The 21,691-nt window shown below is 42.9% G+C and overlaps 1 protein-coding gene across 1 annotated transcript in view; it reads left to right on the plus strand.

Moving 5' to 3' along the window:
- The window catches only part of PLPPR5 (phospholipid phosphatase related 5), a 325,748-nt gene extending 318,464 nt beyond the window's left edge, over positions 1–7,284 (plus strand). Inside the window, exon 6 of the mRNA XM_075320076.1 lies at positions 6,638–7,284. Coding sequence (XP_075176191.1) covers positions 6,638–6,670 — 33 coding nt within the window. The 3' untranslated portion in view covers positions 6,671–7,284. The remainder of the gene's footprint in view (positions 1–6,637) is intronic.
- The last annotated feature ends 14,407 nt before the right edge of the window (positions 7,285–21,691 follow it).

Consider the following 21,691-nt stretch of genomic DNA (forward strand, 5'->3'; position numbering starts at 1 on the left):
TATATAAGAAAATTCTGGTGGTTGGTGTGCTTTAAGTAACTGCAGACTTGTCATATTAGACCAGACAACTCCTTTAACACTGTGGAGAAAATTTGGTACAGTTATCTTTTACTCCAATTTTTGGGCAGCATATAATAACACTAATTTTTGTATTTATTTCTTTCCCAGTACCTACTTTGTACAATAAGGCTAAATACGAGTTTTTTCCAGGACTTTTGTATTATTACTATTTATTATTATAGCGCCATCAATTCCATGGCGCTTTACATGTGAAAGGGGTGTACATAATAGGGACAAGTACAATAATCATAAACAATACAAGGCACAGAGAGGTACAGGAGGAGAGAAGTCCCTGCCCGCGAAGGCTCACAGTCTACAGGGGATAGGTGAGGATACAGTAGGTGAGGGTAGAGCTGATTGTGCGGCGCTGTATCAGACTGAGGGTTACGGCAGGTTGTAGGCTTGTCGGAAGAGGTGGGTCTTCAGGTTCATTTTGAAGTACACCTGGTATTTCAGGTAACTGTTTCTACATGAGGAATCACACTATTTTTGCCCATTATATAAGTTGTGTTGTGCCATTTTACAAGTTTTCCCTTCTACAAGCTTGGTCTAAGCTAGTGAGCGGACACTATGTTGTCTCTCATACACAGCACACGCAAACCTGACGGATTCTTGCATTCCCGTCTCTATGTGGCATACGATCAGCAATAATAGCAACATGAAACATATTGTATTGCAATACTGGGCAGTGTAGGTGTGAATCCAGGTGTGAATAGAAAGACACACAGTCTGAGTTTCTCTACACTGTGTGCAGAATTATTAGGCAAATGAGTATTTTGATCAGATGATACTTTTTATACATGTTGTCCTACTCCAAGCTGTATAGGCTTGAGAGACAACTACCAATTAAGTAAATCAGGTGATGTGCATCTCTGTAATGAGGAGGGGTGCGATGTAATGACATCAACACCCTATATAAAGTGTGCTTAATTATTAGGCAACTTCCTTTCCTTTGACAAAATGGATCAGAAGAGAGATTTGACGGGCTCTGAAAAGTCCAAAATTGTGAGATGTCTTGCAGAGGGATGCAGCAGTCTTGAAATTGCCAAACATTTGAAGCTTGATCACCGAACAATCAAGCGTTTCATGGCAAATAGCCAACAGGGTCGCAAGAAGCGTGTTGGGCAAAAAAGGCGCAAAATAACTGCCCATGAATTGAGGAAAATCAAGCGTGAAGCTGCCAAGATGCCATTTGCCACCAGTTTGGCCATATTTCAGAGCTGCAACGTTACTGGAGTATCAAAAAGCACAAGGTGTGCCATACTCAGGGACATGGCCAAGATAAGGAAGGCTGAAAACGGACCACCTTTGAACAAGAAACATAAGATAAAACGTCAAAACTGGGCCAAAAAATATCTTAAGACTGATTTTTCAAAGGTTTTATGGACTGATGAAATGAGAGTGACTCTTGATGGGCCAGATGGATGGGCCAGAGGCTGGATCAGTAAAGGGCAGAGAGCTCCACTCCGACTCAGACACCAGCAAGGTGGAGGTGGGGTACTGGTATGGGCTGGTATCATCAAAGATGAACTTATGGGACCTTTTCAGGTTGAGGATGGAGTGAAGCTCAACTCCCAGACCTACTACCAGTTTCTGGAAGACAACTTCTTGAAGCAGTGTTACAGGAAGAAGTCGGTATTGTTCAAGAAACACATTATTTTCATGCAGGACAATGCTCCATCACATGTATCCAACTACTCTACAGCGTGGCTGGCCACTAAAGGACTAAAAGATGAAAAAATAATGACATGATCCCCTTGTTCACCTGATCTGAACCCCATAGAGAACCCGTGGTCATTCATAAAATGTGAGATCTACAGGGAGGGAAAACAGTACACCTCTCAGAACAGTGTCTGGGAGGCTGTGGTGTCTGCTGCACGCAATGTTGATCGTAACCTATCAAGCAACTGACAGAATCTATGGATGGTCGGCTGTTGAGTGTCATCATAAAGAAAGGTGGCTATATTGGTCAGTAATTTTTTGGGGTTTTGTTTTTGCATGTCAGAAATGTTTATTTCTAAATTTTGTGCAGTTATATTGGTTTACCTGGTGAAAATAAACAAGTGAGATGGGAATATATTTGGTTTTTATTAAGTTGCCTAATAGTTCTACACAGTAATAGTTACCTGCGCAAACAGATATCCTCCTAAGATAGCCAAATCTAAAAACCCCACTCCAACTGCCAAAAATATTAAGCTTTGATATTTGAGTCTTTTGTGTTGATTGAGAACATAGCTGTTGATCAATAATAAAAAAAAATCCTCTAAAATACAAGTTGCCTAATAATTCTGCACACGGTGTATGCTTACTTCTTACTCTCTTCTCCTATTCCCTCCTCTTTCCATACACTTCAATAGCCAGTAATAATGTGATAATCCTGTGAACTTTCTGTCCATCTTGTCTTGAGTTAAATGGATTTTAGCTGTATATTTAAGTATATGATCTGGGAAACTTGGAAGTATGTGGCTCATAAGGGGAGAAAGAAGCATATTTCTTTGATATAATATACTAGAAAATTTAAATAAACTTTGCATAAATCAGTAACACAAGAGAATTTAATAAACAGTGATCTTTTAATGAGTTAATAACTCTTTGACTTTTGGTCATAATGGTGATAACTATCATGGCTGTATTGAATATAGCCTACAATATGACATGGCGAGTCCCCATCAACTTCAAAAGTGTTTCATCGGAGATGTCGGCTTTCTATGAAACATTTAACATCCTCCTGCAAGGAATGTTCCAAAACAAGATTGATATCCTATAGTTGGGTGAAGTATTTTTATTTAAAAGAAAAAAAACAAAAAGAAATCAGAAAATAACTATAAACTTTTGCATTCCGTCTACATTTGACATCGCAGGCACCAACTTTTCAACATTTTCAAGAGACCGTAGAAATGACAAAAGATGTAAAATGGCACAAATATTAAACAGGAAAAAATATGAACTGTAAAATGTAATTGAAGAATACAAATGGTGATCAGTAGGGAGTAACTACATATAGAGCAGAGAACTTAGGGGTACTTTGCACACTACGACATCACAGGTGCGATGTCGGTGGGGTCAAATCAAAAGTGACGCACATCCGGCGTCGCAGTCGATATCGTAGTGTGCAAATCCTTTTTGATATGATTAATGAGCGCAAAAGCGTTGTTATCGTATCATCAGTGTAGGGTCCGACATTTCCATGATGCCGGTGCAGCGACAGGTACAATGTAGTTCCTTGTTCCTGCGGCAGCACACATCGCTGTGTATGAAGCCGCAGGAGCGAGGCACATTTCCTACCTGTGTCCCGGCTGCAATGCGGAAGGACGGAGGTGGGCGGGATGTTTACATCCTGCTCATCTCCGCCCCTCCGCTTCTATTGGAAGGCTGCCGTGTGACGTCGCTGTGACGCCGCACGACCCGCCCCCTTAGGAAGGAGGCGGATCGGCGGCCAGAGCGACGTTGCAGGACAGGTGAGTCCATGTGAAGCTGCCGTAGCGATAATGTTCGCTACGGCTGCTATCACAAGATATCGCTGCTGCGACGGGGGGCGGGGACTATCGTGCTCGGCATCGCAAGCATCGGCTTGCGATGTCGTTGTGTGCAAAGTGCCCCTTAGTGTAGCATGTTTCAGATCCAGACTTCCTAGTAAATTAAAGCATCTGAACGTTCCACAATTTTTATTAAAGGGAACCGGTCAGATGCAATATGCAGCCAGAACCACAAGCAGCTGAAAACCAGTGGTGGCAGCAGAGCACGGCCATGCCTCTGATGCTACGCATCTATTAGCATGTTAGCACGCCCAACAGGGACGTACTTGCATGCTAAGGGGGCCGACTAGCCAAGGGAAGTAACATCCTTGCGACTAGTCCCTGCGCTCATTAGCATTTGATGGAGTCTTATTGGCAATGTTCCATTTGAAACTCCATGGGAGCTAATATATATCATTTTCCCATGGAGCATTGCCAATAGCACTCAATAATCAACTGGGTTCTTAAACAAGAGCAATACCTTCCCCCAATCCCTCCAAAGCTGCATGTTGGGCATTCAGCCAAGCAAATCCTTTTTAACAATAATGATGGACAGCTCTCTGTAATTGGGTATCTGGCATGACTTTCTCTCTTAGCCATGTTTGCAATGCTTGTTATATATATATATATAAATATAAATATATATATATATATATATATATATATATATATATATATATAATTGTTATATATATATATATATATATATATATATATATATATATATATATATATTTTATTGGTTAAATGCTAGTATCCTTTGCACCCAATTTCTGAGCTTCTCTTCATTTCGATTTAAACAAAGAGGTGCATGTGTGTCCCTTATCTAAAATAAACAAAGAAATCCATTGCACTGGGAGAAGAAATATAGGGACTCACAATCAAAATAGAGTTAAGAGATAAACATTATACTGTAGATCCTGCTATCACAGTCTTCCTTTAAAGGTCCAGTCACACTAAGCAACTTACCAGCGATCCCAACAACGATAGGGATCGCTGGTAAGTTGCTAGGAGGTTGCTGGTGAGCTGTCACACTGCGACGCTCCAGCGATCCCACCAGCAACCTGACCTGGCAGGGATCGCTGGAGCGTGGCTACACGAGTTGCTGGTGAGCTCACCAGCAACCAGTGACCAGCCCCCAGTCTCCTAGTTACAGCACACATCAGGTTAATTAACCCGATGTGTGCTGCAGCTAAATGTGCACAGAGCAGGGAGCAGCGCACAATGCTTAGCGCTGGCTCCTTGCTCTCCTAGTTACAGCACACATCAGGTTAATTAACCCGATGTGTGCTGCAGCTAAATGTGCACAGAGCAGGGAGCAGCGCACACTGCTTAGTGCTGGCTCCTTGCTCTCCTAGTTACAGCACACATCGGGTTAATTGCCTGATGTGTGCTGCAGCTACATGTGCACACAGCAGGAGCCGGCAGCACAGGCAGTGAGAGCGGAGGAGGCTGGTATCAAAGGTAAATATCGGGTAACCAAGGACAGGGCTTCTTGGTTACCCGATATTTACATTGGTTACCAGCCTCCGCAGAAGCCGGCTCCTGCTGCCTGCACATTAGTTGTTGCTGTCTCGCTGTCACACACAGCGATCTGTGCTTCACAGCAGGACAGCAACAACTAAAAAATGGCCCAGGACATTCAGCAACAACCAACGACCTCACAGCAGGGGCCAGGTTGTTGCTGGATGTCACACACAGCAACATCGCTAGCAACGTCACAAAAGTTGTTCGTTACCAGCGATGTTGCTAGCGATGTTGCTTAGTGTGACGGGGCCTTAAGACTGTCATAGTCCTAACCTGCGGTACGGTTCTTGCATTGCAGTTTTCTGTTGCATCCTCTTGTGGTCCCAGTGTCTGTCTGTGCGCCATAGGAAACCCCCTACCAGCATTTCTGCTTCCTTTTTGGTGTCGGAAAGGCTGTTTCCGGTCTCCGGGTCACTCTCTGGTTGGTGGGAGGGGTCTGCGCGCCTGCTCCATATTCTAGGGATTGGCGTTGGCCAGAATGATGCCAGTCACATTTTCTGATTTGCTACAGTAAGTGCCTGGCTCCTGGTTAGTGTGATAGATTGATCTTGGTGTTCAACCCCGGACTGACCACTGACTTTCCTCTACCTGTTCCCCTGACTCTGTCTGGCTCCTGACCTCCTGCTCCCTCCTGACTATGGTCTTGTCTGACCCCTTGTATCCTTTATGTTCTCTCCTTGTTACCTGACCCCACGGCCTGTAAACTGACTCCGTTCTTGTCTGCTCCCTGTGTATAGTTGCGTCTTCCCGGTACCGACCTCGGCTTGTCTGACTTCCCCGCTGCTCTTGCAGCACAGGTGTGCTCACAGCACCACCTAGTTGCAACTCCATCCTGCACACTAAGTGTCTAGCATCACATCCCTGCCTGTGAGCATCATGACAAAGGATTTGTTGATTTACTGGGTAAAAAAATAAATTGTAAAGTGATATTTTTAATTTTTATTTTTTTCAGATGGCTGTCATTATTATTAGGATAATAATAATAATAATACTAATAATGTTTATTTCTATAGTGCCAACATATTCCGCAGCGGTTACAATTTCAGAGATTCATATACAAACAAAAATAAGAAACAGTTAAAGAAAATACAATAATGACAAACCTGCTCATAAGAGCTTACAATCTACAAGGTGGTGAGGTGGTGGTGACAAGGTACATGTGTATATTTACAAGGATGGCCCAGCCATCTCAAAGAAATGGGGGATAGATAAAGGCTATATAAGCCAGTCACCAGCCAATCTTTGTGATGCTTTTGAGTGCAGTGGTGTTTGACGTAGAGTTATGTTCTGAGAAATAGTGGAGAGGCTCTATAAGAATTGACTTCGATTAGGGAGGGTGGTAGGCCACCGTAAAAATATATGTTTTTAGGGAACGTCTGAAGTTGTGGTTTATCCTAGTTTTTTGGGGTAGAGCATTCCAGATGATTGGTGAAGCTCGGGAGAAGTCTTGGAGCTGGAAGTGGGATGTTCAGATTTTAAGCAGTGGGTCACTTAGGAACTTCTTTCTGACTTTTGTTTTTTATCTTTCTCTTTAGAACCACCTCACCGCCTTTGCCGAAGTCACATGATGTTGAAGTAGATGCCTACTCTCTGCACTGGACCTCCTCCCTCTTCACAGTTCACTCATCTCAACCGAGACATATTTGAAAAGAGCAGGAAGTACAAGCTACAGTATCTGGTCTATTTAATGATTTTTACAGTCTCAACAATATTGTTCGCATCTGAAGGTTGTTTTTGTAATTATAACTTGTTTTCCTTACTTTTTCAGAAAACCATTGAAGGTGTGGTAGAAATGTGAGCTAGTCAGTATGTCAGAATCCCACAAATCTTGGTCCTTAGAGCTTTCTAATCAATCATGTACAGTACCCTACCTTAGGTCACATCTTCAGTTTGGGACTTTCTAACAATCACCTTTAAACAAAAAATAAACTTGTTCAAGCTAATTTAGCATGACCTATCTCCCATTTAGTAATAATTCAGTATGTACAAAAGAAAAAAAGAGGAACTTATTTATGTTTTGTGCTAAAATACTGTTTGCACATGGTATTTTGCTATATATTTCACATATGATTTATACCTTATGTTATATCAAGACTGGTGCTTATGTTTTGAAGGGAAAAATGCAAATTTTTACTGTAATAATTAATGTATCATAATTAAAAATTTATTTATTTGGAAACTTGTCTGGTGTGGATCAAAGGAAAGTCTTCTTTTTTCATCTCTTCATTGGCTATGCTTCCATGAATCTGGGGAAGAAAACATTAGTAAAAAAGGGTGATCAAATATAGAAGTAAAATGTCAAAATATAAACTTAGCATAAACGCATGATTATATGCAAGTGGAATAGGACAAGTGGGGATTATCGACACCTAACGAGATGTAATGCTCAAATGAGTTTGTATTTTCTTTCTCTGTCTACATAAATTGCAGGGATTTTTTTTTACTTTTAATTCTGTAGTATAACTTCCAAGTAGGTGAAAAATTTCAAGTGGACTTGAATTTTACATGAATGTTACAAAAATCCGAATGCAGATTTTTTTTTTAGAAAATTTTCCTTTTGCGCTGATCCCGGAAAATGTCGACCACTGATTGCCTTTCTGCTTAACTGTAATGAGCCATCAAAAGTTTAAAAAATAAACATGTTCACTTTTTGCAACCGCTTAGCAGTACTCTTTCAGGTACACTGGGGAAAATAAGTATTTGATATACTGGCTGTTTTGCAAGTTTTCCCATGTACAAAGAATGGAGAGAAGTCATTTTTATTTTAGGTAACTTCAACTGTGATAGACAGACTTGTGTTATTAATGGTAATCTTTGAGACTGTGGTCTCAGCTTTCTTCAGGTCATTATACTAAATAGGATAACTGAAGTGAGCACTAATATATATTATGAGTACAAGCCAAAAAAATACATAGTACATAAGGATAAGGCTGCACATCAAAGTTAGATAATAGTATAATGCTATAAGCATACCGAAAAATATTGAAGCATACAATGAAAAATGCCACTTGCTAACTTGAAAGTGTGAATAATGAAATGCATACCTGCCATGAATATTAGGAAAAAGGAGATATTTAGCAATCGCATTGATCAATGTTCTTCAGGTCATTGACCAGATCCTCCTGTGTAGTTCTGGGCTGATTCCTGACCTTTCTCAGAATCAGCCTTACCCCACAAGGCATGATCTTGCATGGAGCCCCAAACGAGTAAGATTGACAGTCATCTTGTGTTTCTTCCATTTCTAATAATTGTGCCAACAGTTGTTGCCTTCTTGCCAAGCTGCTTGCCTATATTTCTGTAGCTCATTTCAGCTTGTGCAGATCTACAATTTTGTCCCTGGTGTCCTTAGACAGCTCTTTGGTCTTGGCCATTGTGGAGAGACTGGAGTGTAATTGTGTGTGGACAGGTGTTTTTATACAGGTAACAAGTTCAAACAGGTGCAATTAAAAGAGGTAATGAGTGCAGAGTAGGAGGGTTTCTTAAATAAAGCATAGCAGAATTCTTGCTTGTTGGTAAGTGATCAAATACTTATTTCATGCAATAAAAAACAAATTAATTATCTAAAAATCATACAATGTGATTTTTCTAGATTTTTTGGGTTCTGCCTGTCATAGTTGAAGTGTACCTATGATAAAAATTATAGACCTCTCCATTCTTTTTAGGTGGGAAAACGTGCAAAATTGGCAGTGTATTATTAAATATGGAAGAAACACAAGATGACTGTCAATCTTACTCGTTTGGGGCTCCATGCAAAATCATGCCTTGTGGGGTAAGGCTGATTCTGAGAAAGGTCAGGAATCAGCCCAGAACTACACAGTAGGATCTGGTCAATGACCTGAAGAGAGCTGAGACCACAGTCTCAAAGATTACCATTAGTAACACAATTCTGTCTATCACAGTTGAAGTTACCTAAAATAAAAATGACATCTCTACTTATCAGAAATTATATATATAACCGTGCCTCACCGTGTCTTATTTGAATGATGTAGACCGCTTCGTTTGTCTGGATTTCCAGCCACAGCTTAGACTCCGAAGCTTCTCATGAAAAAGGATAAAGTGGCGAGTCCCATAATTAAAATCTTCATCTTTATTCAGCAAATTTTTAAAACTGAGATACTTGCCTGAAACATGTTGAGACTATAATTCAACCATCATGATGTTTTAAAAATTTGCTGAATAAAGATGAAGATTTTAATTATGGGATTCGCCACCACTTTATCCTTTTTTATCAAATACTTATATTCCCCATTGTAGGTTCCTTCAAGAATCCTCTTGAAAAAGACGTGTGCACATAGACGATTTCCAAAAGCCAACGATTGAGAGGTTTTGTCCAAAGCTGGCTTTGTAGTAATCAAGCCATCCCCATCACTGACTGAATTACTACTTGGAAAAAAAATCCTTAAATGATTTCTAATTCCAAAAGGCAGATAAACTATCCATAGGTTTAACCATCATTATCAGATTAGTCTGTAGTAAGAAATACAACACACCATACAACAACTGGTTCATTTCTAAATCATAAAACATGAAAAAAGTTAAAACCACATCAAAATGGATTCAAGCAAATGGGAAATACAAAGGTAGGTTTTCATTCCAGGTCCATCTATGGCTTTGGCTCAACAGCTTAAATGGCTTAATTTTTTTAACAATGCTCTTCTTGAAACTGCCTAAAATTATATGGTTTACGAATATGTCTGTGGTCACCACCATACAGATTTCTAAAAAGTGAGATGTGGAACTTCGCCAATGTAAAAACTAAATTGCTATTTTCTACGAACTATGGAACCCAATTTTAATGGAATGAAAATGATGCTTGGCCTACTAGTTTTCTCCATTTTTTGATTTTCTCCATTTCTATGAAATATAACACAATAGTATAATTATTAGTGAGATAATAGCGAATAACTCATTACTCAATTTTGTGACCTAAAACAGAAATTTATTTTGTAATTTTACACTTAATTTCACTTAAAAAGGTAGTCCAGGAAACTAAAGGGTACTTTAAACGCTGCAACATTGCTAGCGATGTCGAGCGCGATAGCACCCGCCCATGTCGCTGTTTCGTCATGGGGGTGATCGCTGCCATAGCGAATAATATCGCTACGGCAGCATCACACGCACATACCTACTTAGCGATGTCGCTGTAGACACCGAACAATCTCTCCTTTAAGGGGGCGGTTTGTTCGGCGTCACAGCGGCGTCACTAAGCGGCCGCCCAATAGCAGAGGAGGGGCGGAGATGAGCGGCCGTAACATGCCGCCCACCTACTTTCTTCCTCATTGCCGGTGGACGTAGGTAAGGAGATGTTCGTCGTTCCTGCGGTGTCACACATAGCGATGTGTGATGCCGCAGGAATGACGAACAACCAGCGGCATGCACCACCAACGATATTATGAAAATGTGCGAAGTGTCTCCGATCAACGATTTTTGACGTTTTTGCGATCGCTAATCGTCGCTCCTTTTAGTCACACACAGCGATATCGCTAACGGCGCCGGATGTGCGTCATGAATACCGTGACCCCAACGATATCTCGTTAGCGATATTGTTGTGTGTAAAGCACCCTTAAGAAAGAACATTTCTCCTTGTAAGAGAATGCCAAGACAGTGGTTACAAACCCTGCAATGCTCCTCTCGGAATATAGATATGTAAATAGCCTCTTCAGAGAGGAAGATAACTTGAACTTTAGTGCCACCTATTTGGATGGCAAGCCTTAGGCAGGCTTTGCACGCTGCGACATCGGTAACAATGTGTTACCGATGCTGCAGCGATAGTCCCGCCCCCGTCGCACGTGCGATATATAGTGAAAGCTGCCGTAGCGATTATTATCGCTACGGCAGCTTTACACGCACATACCTGCCGTGCGACGTCCCTCTGGCCGGCGACCCGCCTCCTTCCTTAGGGGGCGGGTCGTGCGGCGTCACAGTGACGTCACACGGCAGGCGGCCAATTGAAGTGGAGGGGCGGAGATGAGCAGGATGTAAACATCCCGCCCACCTCCGTCCTTCTCATTGCAGCCGGGAGGCAGGTAAGGTGAAGTTCCTCGCTCCTGCGGCTTCACACACAGCGATGTGTGCTGCCGCAGGAGCGAGGAACTACATCGTACCTGTCGCTCCCCCGGCATTATGGAAATGTCGGAGGCTGCAGCGATGATACGATGACGACGATTTTGCGCTCGTTCATCGTATCATCTAGGATTTACACACTACGACATCGCAAGTGACGCCGGATGTGCGTCACTTTCGATTTGACCCCACCGACATCGCACCTGCGATGTCGTAGTGTGCAAAGCCCGCCTTAGTCAATAGTAACCCTTTCACGAGTCTTGTTGTATAAGCTATACACTCCATATGCAGGCACGTGTTACTGGGTGCTTGCATTTCATCAGTGCAAGCAGTAGGTCTGATTTGGCCAGGTGAGAGGTTTTTGACATTGGGTCTATGGGGAAATGTTTCTACTTGTAAAATATGTCAAGCTGCTGTAAGGAGACTTGTAGGCCTTGTAATGCTACTCTGAGGATTTAAATATGCAAATAGTCTATTCAAAGAGGAAGGGATAGGAACTCTATTGTTTCCTATCAGAGTAGCATTTAACAAGCCTAGCTAAATCAGACCTTCTTCTTTGTGCTGATGAGGGGCAAACACCTTGAAACATGTGTCTGCAAATGGAGTATGTGGTTTGGCTTCTTATCCTGAGTCATGAGGCAGGCTTGTTTAAAGATTAATATTGACTTTCAGGACTGCTACCCATAAAAACTAGGGCAATAGTTCCTATCCCTTTCTCCTCTACAGAGGTTGCCCAGTGAATACAAGTTATCATCAGTCCACCAAATAGGAGATAACTTGCTGATCAGTGCATGTGCGACAACTGGAACCTGCACCAATTGTCAGAATGGGATTTCTTTTATCCCCCAATGGGTAACTTTTATCCAAAATAGAAAATGAATTAGCAGGTTACATTAAGCACTCGGCAGCAATAAAGTGAATAAATGGTGCACCGCTCGAGCATGCGCACTGCCAAAGACAAAATGTTCCCCATTCTGCCAATCAGTGTGGCCTCAGCGGTCCAAACCCCACCGATCAACAACTTATCAGTTAGACAGTGAATAAGTGGTAACTTGCTTCATTAGACAACCCATAACAACCTCCTTGTTTTTCAACAAACAGGACCTTGTTGTATTAGATTTATGAATTGACTTATAATTTATGTTTAGAAAGCTGCTTTATATTTTATTTTAGATGTATTGGAATAATTAAACGTTCTATGGATAAAGCCTGTTTTTAAAGAGGATGTAGTATCAGGGACATTTATGGCATATAAACAGGATGTGGCATACATTTTCAATAGAGCAGGACCCAATTACCCACTATCATCCATATGTATAGGAGCTCCTGTGCTTCTCATGTGCAGCCACCCCTTAAATTCCTTATTATGCAGGGTGGGTTTTATTGTCTAAATTTTGGACATTTACAGCTTGTCCTATTATGGATCCTAGATATTTTTCTCACTTGTTGCCCAAAAGCTGCTTGAGGATAAGTTCCTTTATCCTTAAATTGACCCAAGTGATCCACTTTGCTAGTACCTCATTTGAGAAAACTGTAAGGGACTCTGTCAGCAGGTTTCTGTAATGTAACCTGAAGACTTCTCCCGTGATGTATATGCCCTCAGCTCCTCTTGTGGCATATGTATGCCAGCCGCTCCTGTGATGTATATGACCCCAGCATCTCCTGTGATGTATATGCCCTCAGCCCCTCCTGTGATATATGTATGCCAGCATCTCCTGTGATGTATATGCTCCAGTCCCAGCATCTCTTGTGATGTATATGCTCCAGTCCCAGCATCTCTTGTGATGACTATGCCCCAGTCCCAGCATCTCTTGTGATGTATATGCGCCAGTCCCAGCATCTCTGTGATGAATATGCTCCACTCCCAGCATCTCTTGTGATGTATATGCTCCAGTCTCAGCATCTCTTGTGATGTATATGCTCCAGTCTCAGCATCTCTTGTGATGAATATGCTCCAGTCCCAGCATCTCCTGTGATGAATATGCTCCAGTCCCAGCATCTTCTGTGATGAATATGCTCCAGTCTCAGCATCTCTTGTGATGTATATGCTCCAGTCTCAGCATCTCTTGTGATGAATATGCTCCAGTTCCAGCATCTCCTGTGATGAATATGCTCCAGTCCCAGCATCTTCTGTGATGAATATGCTCCAGTCTCAGCATCTCTTGTGATGTATATGCTCCAGTCTCAGCATCTCTTGTGATGAATATGCTCCAGTTCCAGCATCTCCTGTGATGAATATGCTCCAGTCCCAGCATCTCCTGTGATGAATATTCTCCAAACCCAGTGTCTCGTGTGATGAATATGCTCCGGTCCAGGCATCTCCTGTGATGAATATTCTCCAATCCCAGCATCTCCTTTGAATGTTCTCCAGACCCAGCATCTCCTGTAATGAATATGCTCTAGACCCAGCATCTCCTGTGATGAATATGCTCCGGTCCAGGCATCTCCTGTGATGAATATTCTACAGTCCCAGCATCTCCTGTGATGAATATGCTCCAGTCCCAGCATCTCCTGTGATGAATATGCTCCAGTCCCAGCGTCTCTTGTGTGATGTGAATAGAAAATTTTTGATGTCTCCTGAGAAAAGGATATTCAGAACTAGCACTGATTGAGTTCTATAAATGTCACATAACCTGTGATTAATTTCCTACTGTAAGGAGATATGCAGTCTAGTCTACATCTGTCTCCAGAACTTTCTGCTGCAAGTTCTCTTCAAAATTCAGTGCAAAGAGATGACTGCACTCCAGACCAACCCAAATCTTGAAAAACAGGATAGTAGCAACATCATCAATATCACCTAACATCATACCTCGCACCAAAGAGAAGCAGCTCCAGAGGTCACATTAGGGGTGAATTGATTAAATGTTTAACCAAAAATAGTAAAATAAATTTCAAGTTGATAATTTTGTACATCCCGAAAATGACTGTATAAATATTCAAATGGCCCCTGGCAGGAAAGAGGTTCCTCACTCCTGCTCAAGGCAGGGACTGGACCTCGATTGGCAAGTATCGCAACAGATGATAAGGACATGTGGAGGTCAAGACATGCAGAGGACCAGAAAGAGGGCAGTGGTGGTGGGACAAGTGAGTAGCAAGTATATTTTTCTAGTCCTCTACTATTCAAGAAAATGGTGGAACAAAGTAAATCTCATAAGAATCGGATTCAGGAGAATTAATTTTTTGTAAAATTTAAGGCAATTTCAGTTCACATTGAACATATTCTCGCATCTCTAACAATACCCCTTTAAATGCCTTCAGTCTGCCAACACCAGGAAACATTAACATTTATAGAAATGACCTTGCATATTTTAGAAATATGATTTCTTTATTTTGTAGCTGTTATATTTAATAAATTGAGATTTGTCTCCTGAAGTAGAACTAACACATTAAAACTCTTCAGGGAACATTTGTAGAGAAGAGTTCTGCATTTATGTGGCAGAAAGTTGGCACAAATGATACCGTCTGCTCAGGTATATCAAGATGCTTGACGGGAAATATAAACCTAAATTCAGCCTTCTTTTTTTAATATTGAAAATTATATCTAACCAGATGGTGGAAGATATATTAAAGCGTTACTCCCATTTTCGTAATGAAGTATGATCAGATAGGGTTTGTAAATACAAGTAATTTTGTAATTTACCAATTTACCGCTTATTAACATTTTCAGCTGTTCTTATGATATTAACACTTTTTTGTGTTTACATCTTTTTGACTTGGAGACCGACCACCACTGCTTGACAGCAGAACAACAGAATGTGATCTCGCGAGAACTCGCTCTTTGCGCTAACCCAGAGCTGCCACAAAGCGAAATAGCAGTAGGCTCTTGTGCTAGGGATGGGGGAGCGGTTTCACCTCCTAGCACTCACCTGAGGCACTCCCTAACCTCTCTAGATGGGTCCTTCACCATGCGCCAATCACGTGCCTAGACCCTTGCTAACCCTAAACTCTCCCTGGCTAGTGAGGGCCAGTGAGAAATTAATCTTTAACCCCTTCAGTATTGGATGGAATTAAATATGCTCTAATTCCGGGTAAATGGCGAGCAGGCAGTAAAGCAGGTCTGCGATCCTCAATGCTCTGTGACCTTCTGATCTCAGATCGCCCCAAAATCAAATAAGGCAGTGTCACAGTCAGCGTCGGACTGGCTATCGGAGGAATCTCCAGTAATGCCAGGCCTGGATTCAGTTACCTGCATTGCACTCCGGAGCTCTCAGCTGCAGCCTGGGCTGATCTCAGAGTGCAGCCAAGATTGAGCCACGAGCGCCGAGTGATTGATTCTCTGGCGGTTGCGGTTCAGTTCATGACAGCTGCGGACAGGTCGGGCTGATCTCCGGAGTTCAGGTGAGAGCACCGGAGATCAGCCCGGCCTGTCTGCAGCTTTCATGTACTTAGCCGCAATCGCCGGGGAATCAATCACTTGGCGCTTGCGGCTCAGTCTAGGCTGCAATCGCCGGGGAATCAATCACACGGCGCTCGCGGCTCAGTCTATGCTGCACTCTTGAGCTCAGGTGAGAGCTCCAGAGTGCAATGCAGGTAACTGAATCCAGGCCTGGTATTACTGAAGATTCCTCCGGTAGCCAGTCCGACACTGGTCACAGTCATGGCATGAATACGTTATTTCTGAATGATCCCATTAGAAATATATTCTAGTTGTAAGTGATTTGTCTTAAATGTCAGTATTAAAGGGAATGTTATCGGGTTTTTTTTCTATCCCATAAGAGATTCCAGTGATGTGTCACTTACTGGGCTGGTCTTTGCAGTTGAGAAACAAACAGTGTTTTATCTATTGCAAAGCTACCAGTTCTCTGAATGCTGAGCCCTTTATAACCCCGCCCACACTACTGATTAGTAGCTTACTGTGAAAGCACAGTGTACACAGAAAGCTGCCAATCAGTGGTGGGTGTTGAGTTATACACAGCTCATGAATGTGGAGGACTACATGACAGCAGGTTTTCTGGTCCTTTAGTGAAAATGTCATGCTGCTAAAACAGTAAGTTAATCAAAACTACAAAAAGCAGCCCAGTAAATGACACATGGCTGGAATAAGGGTCTCTCTCTCTATCCTGATCGTCATTAACAAAGTTCCCTATGATTCTATATACTAAGTAACTGAGTAGTTCTGTTATATGAATGATGAGATGCTGCCTTTCTCTGTGCACAATGAATCTCAATGCTCACATTGTGGGATGGGGGGGCCCACCAGGGAATTCACCGTTTACCCTGTGGGCCAGTCCAAGTCTGAACAAGTGAGAAGTGTTTAGAGGATTCAAGGAGTTATAAAAGACATAAAGGTAATGCATACATCGTCAGTCACATAAATCAATATTTCTGATGAATAACTTTTATTCAGAAAGACAAAAGATTCTGCTGAGAGCAGAGTTGATAATTGATCTTCTTATCTGTGCCAGTCATTATAATGTCTCCCTATGCTGGCAATCGTGCCGCTCTGGAGAACGCTGCATTATGCCAACTATAATGGGATTATTTCTCTTGATTAAGTATATGATTCTTAAGCAAGATAAGTAGTCTCCACGCTGAGCTACTACATGTCATCCTGATATCTGAAGACGAACTAAAGGCTCCACTATAAAATCACACTGTACCCTCTCTGCAGATGTATTGCTTGGAGGTAAAGACAGAGAAGATCTGGCATTTATCATTATATTATTTATTCCATTTGACATTTCAGCATATATTATGTTGTAATCTCAATCTTTGTTTTGATTTGTGCCCTTATGCTGGTTTTGTTCTCATCATTGCTGCATTATGGCTACAAAATCTAATTATCCCGTGTCACATAAAGCAGCGGTTACATTCCGAATTCTTTCAAACTGTAACATTCCGTAAACAAAACTTTATCTGCAACTCATTACGGTAGAACTGCATGCAAAAAATACCATGGTTAGTGTCAGACTGGGGTGCAAAGGACCCAACATAAATGTGAAAAAACAGCATACCGTGACTGCAGTACAACAAATCCAATTCTGCTCACTTTCGTTCCAATACCCCACCTGTCTGGCTCATAGGTGTATTTGAAAAAAACAAGGAAGGTAAAAATGGGCATACCAGGACTAAAATCCAAACTCTTATTTAATCATATAAAAACTCATATGCTGCAGGCATTCAGAGAACTGACGCGTTTCGAGTGCATTACTTGCATTTAATTATATATTAGTCATAAGATTAAGAGCATGTAATGCACTCGAAACGCGTTAGATCTCTCAATGCTTGTGAAATATCAATTTTTGATATGATTAAATAAAAGAGTTTGGATTTTAATTCTGGATATGACCCTATTTTTCCTTCTATGTGACCCAACATTAATTTTGATTCTGATTTTGAACCTGTTCTTCAGCTCATATTTCTCAATTTCCAGACCAGAAACCAAACTAACAGCATCATATATACCTATGAGACTCTTAGGGGTACTTTGCACACTACGACATCGCAGGTGCGATGTCGGTGGGGTCAAATTGAAAGTGACGCACATCCGGCATCGCAGGCGATATCGTAGTGTGTAAAGCCTAGATGATATGATTAACGAGCGCAAAAGTGTCGTAATCGTATCATCGGTGTAGCGTCGGCGTAATCCATAATTATGCTGACGCGATGGTCCGATGTTGTGCCTCTCTCCAGCAGCAGCACACATCGCTGTGTGTGAAGCTGCAGGAGCAAGGAACATCTCCTACCGGCGTCACCGTGGCTCCCGTAGGATATGCGGAAGGGAGAAGGTGGGCGCGATGTTTACATCCCGCTCATCTCCGCCCCTCCGCTCCTATTGGCCGCCTGCCGTGTGACGTCGTAGTGACGCTGTACGACCCGCCCCCTTAATAAGGAGGCGGGTCGCCGGCCAGAGCGACGTCCCAGGACAGGTGAGTGCATGTGAAGCTGCCGTAGAGATAATGTTCGCTACGGCAGCTATCACAAGGATATCACAGCTGCGACTGGGCGGGGACTATCACGCTCGGCATCGCAGCATCGGCTTGCGATGTCGCAGCGTGCAAAGTACCCCTAAGTTCAGGTCAGGAGCCTTGCGGTCAATCCACCAGTTGTGGTCAAAATGCAGATGTGAGAAGCCGGCCTTAAGGGGGCTTTACACGCTACAATATCGTTAATGTTTTATCGTCAGGGTCACGCCGCTAGTGACGCACATCAGGCGTCATTAACGATATCGCAGCGTCTGACACTTTTGTGCAACCTAAAACGATCGCAAAAGCGGCTAAAATCGTTTGCCGCGGAGAGGTTGTCCTAAAACCAAAAATAGTTTAATGCTCATTAGCGATGTTGTTCCTCGTTCCTGCAGCAGCACACATCGCTGTGTGTGACACCGCAGGAGCGAGGAACATCTCCTTACCTGCCTCCACCGGCAATGCGGAAGGAGGAGGTGGGCGGGATGTTTACGTCCCGCTCATCTCTGCTCCTCCGCTTCTATTGGACACCTGCCATGTGACGTTGCTGTGACGCCGCACAACCTGCCCCTTAGAATAAAGGCGGATCGCCGGACAGAGCGACGTCGCAGGGCAGGTAAGTCCGTGTGACGGGGTGCGCGATTTAGTGCGCAACGGGCAGCAATATGCCCGTGTCGCACAAACAATGGGGGCGGGTACACTCGCTAGTGATATCGGCAATGATATCGTAGCATGTAAAGCCCCCTTTAGTCCAATGCCTTGTATTTGTAGATCTATGAGCTGGGGATACATGTTCAAACTTTGGCAGACCTCAAAAGGAACCTGTCATGTAAACAAACACTTTGATTTACAGTCAGTTTACAGAGCAGTTACTGAAGGCGTGTGGCACCACCCATGACAGAAAGCTTGGGGCTACTAGGAAGAAAACCGCTCATTTACACCCGGCAGCGGGAATCTAAGTGCCAGCACTGAGCAGCTTCAGAACGCTAATAACCTGCAGATTAACAGCAATTTTTTACATTACCACTTCCTTTTAAAGGTGTATTCTGATTTCAGAAAACCCCTATTCCCTGGTGTCACGGGAGGGGAGAGAGGCTATACCACCAGTATAGGACAACACACAGGAAGGGGGAAGGAATGCCATATGCCATATAGATAGGAAAAGGGGGAAGTGGTGAACCCTGACAAGACCCTGCAGCTCGCCCTCACTGACCCTATACAGGCTCCGCACCTCTCACCGAGCTGGAATACCTGGGGCTCTGTCTTACCCTGGCAAATGGGCCCTAAGTGAGGATGGAGGGAATGAGCGCTAAATCAACACCACTAACACTGAAGGAAGACACATGAGAACAATACAGGGGAAACACCATTGAAATCACCAGAGACCTCGTAGATAGCAACAGACAAACACGTATCTGAGCATCAGCAACCACAGAAGTCTCTGAAGCACCAGAAGACGACTTCAGCAAAGAACAAATTATAAACCGCACCCAAACCACCCCAGGGTGAGGTTAATAGCAGTAAGGCCAGAGTCACACTTGCGAGTGCCTTGCGTGTAGCTCGCGCGAGTCTCTCATTGAATCACCCGGCATGGACTCACTCTCTCCTGACAGGAGCGGGTCGGTTGCATGTATGTCTATGCAACTGAGACACTCCTGTCCGGAGAGTGTGAGTCCATGCTGGGTGATTCAATGAGAGACTCGCGCGAGTTACACGTGAGGCACTCGCAAGTGTGACTCTGGCCTAAGTCAGAGGATAGCCACTGCTATGAAGGACTGACCCAGGGTCCTAGAGTCTACTGGTTTCAGAAACCGAGAACTATCAGATAACACATGTCGGGAAGCTCTGTGATCTTCTAGCACTTACTGCCACTGGATTCTCAATGAGCCGTGATACCCCCATGACACATCTATGACACCGGCTGCAATTTTAAAAAAGGATTTTGTAGCTATCACGAGCAGCAGCAGGGAACCACTGAAAGAATTAATGAAAGCTAAATATTGATAAAAAAAACTGCTATAATACAGAGAGGATAGATACCAAAAGGAGCACATAAAATGGAAATGGCACAAAAAACGTAGCGCCATTTACATCAGATTGGTGTAAAGGACATGGATAATAGGCAAGAGAGGATGGTGAATAGGGTTCAAGGAGCTCTACAAGGTAATGCATGCATCGTCAAAGTCACATCGATCAATATTTCTGATTCATCATTTTTACAGAGAAAGACAAATGATTCTGTTGAGAATTGAGATGATTGATCTTCTTATCTGTGCCAGTCATTTTAAATGTCTGTCCATGCTGTCAATCGTGCAGCTCTGGAGAACGCTGCATTATGCCAACTTATTTATTTTATTTAATTACCGATTTCTTCGCCCAGATAAGCAGTTTCTAAGCTAAACTGCAACATGTCATCCTGATATCTGATAACTGATGCGTCAATTATAAAATCACACTGTACCCTCTGCAGATGTATTGCTTGGAGGGATCATACTTTTCTGTAAATAGAGAATATCTGACATACTTCATTATTCACGTAACTGCTATCTTATTTGTACATCTAACGTTTTGCTTATTGTATATTATGCCATATAAAATGCTATGGACCCGATTTTGTTAAGACTGGCCTTCTGCATGGCGATCTTAATAAAGAGACCTCTGGAGTAGGATGGGTCTAATTCTCTAAGATGAGCGGCACATAATGAATTAGGTGTCTTACACCTGCAGTCCATTCAGGGGCTAGACTATATTTCTTAAGTGGTGTAAATTTTGAAGAATTGGTCAGGTGGGCTTCGTCACGTCTTGTTTCACCCAAGCTTTGCCCACTTACACAAAGCTGATGGGACTGATGTAAAAACATCAAAAGTTGCCAATCTTTTGTGCAACTTCAACTGGCGCCAAAAAGTTTTAACATTTCAAGGTGTTCTTCGAATTCCAAAGTAAACATGTGGGGGGCACAGGACAGGCAGTAGTAGTCGTGTAATCAGGGGAAACCGGGCCGCAGCACTGCTGTCCGGTAACCCCTTGCCTCCTAATCGCCGCTCCACCCACAGGATGACTTCCAAACCGTCCATTCCTTCTCAGAGACAATAAATCAGACACATATTTTCTTCTTTTAAACAAATGAGCTTTACTGTTCTTTAACACATGTACATCTTCTAGTCGCATTACACGGGCACCGTCTCTGGTCCTGACCGGGTGCCCTCCAAACTCCTTTTCAGCATTTAATTTAACGGCCGATCAATCTCATGGCACCCAGGTTCCAATAAACGCTACTAGGCCCCTCATTCTCCTGTCTGACGTCACGCTAGCATGGACCAATTCAAATAGTCTTTTAAGCCTATCCGTCCCACCCACAGGGATTACTTGCGCGTTGGAAGGGCTACATATGACAGCACTCCTCCTTTCGTGCTTAGTCCAAGACCAAGACATACCCTACTCCTGAGGGCACAGCTTACCTTTGGTCTCGTAGGAAAATTCTTCGGGATTTTGATTCAGAAGAAAACAGACTCCTCCCTGACCGACCGACCAGGCTATAACCTACTTCAGGGAAGGCAGTTACACAATCCTCTATGTGCAGGATCCTGCATGTCCGCGATCACAGGGGTGACCCTTAGGATC

This window comes from Anomaloglossus baeobatrachus, chromosome 8, assembly GCF_048569485.1.
Source record: "Anomaloglossus baeobatrachus isolate aAnoBae1 chromosome 8, aAnoBae1.hap1, whole genome shotgun sequence".
In the NCBI taxonomy this organism is placed as follows: domain Eukaryota; kingdom Metazoa; phylum Chordata; class Amphibia; order Anura; family Aromobatidae; genus Anomaloglossus; species Anomaloglossus baeobatrachus.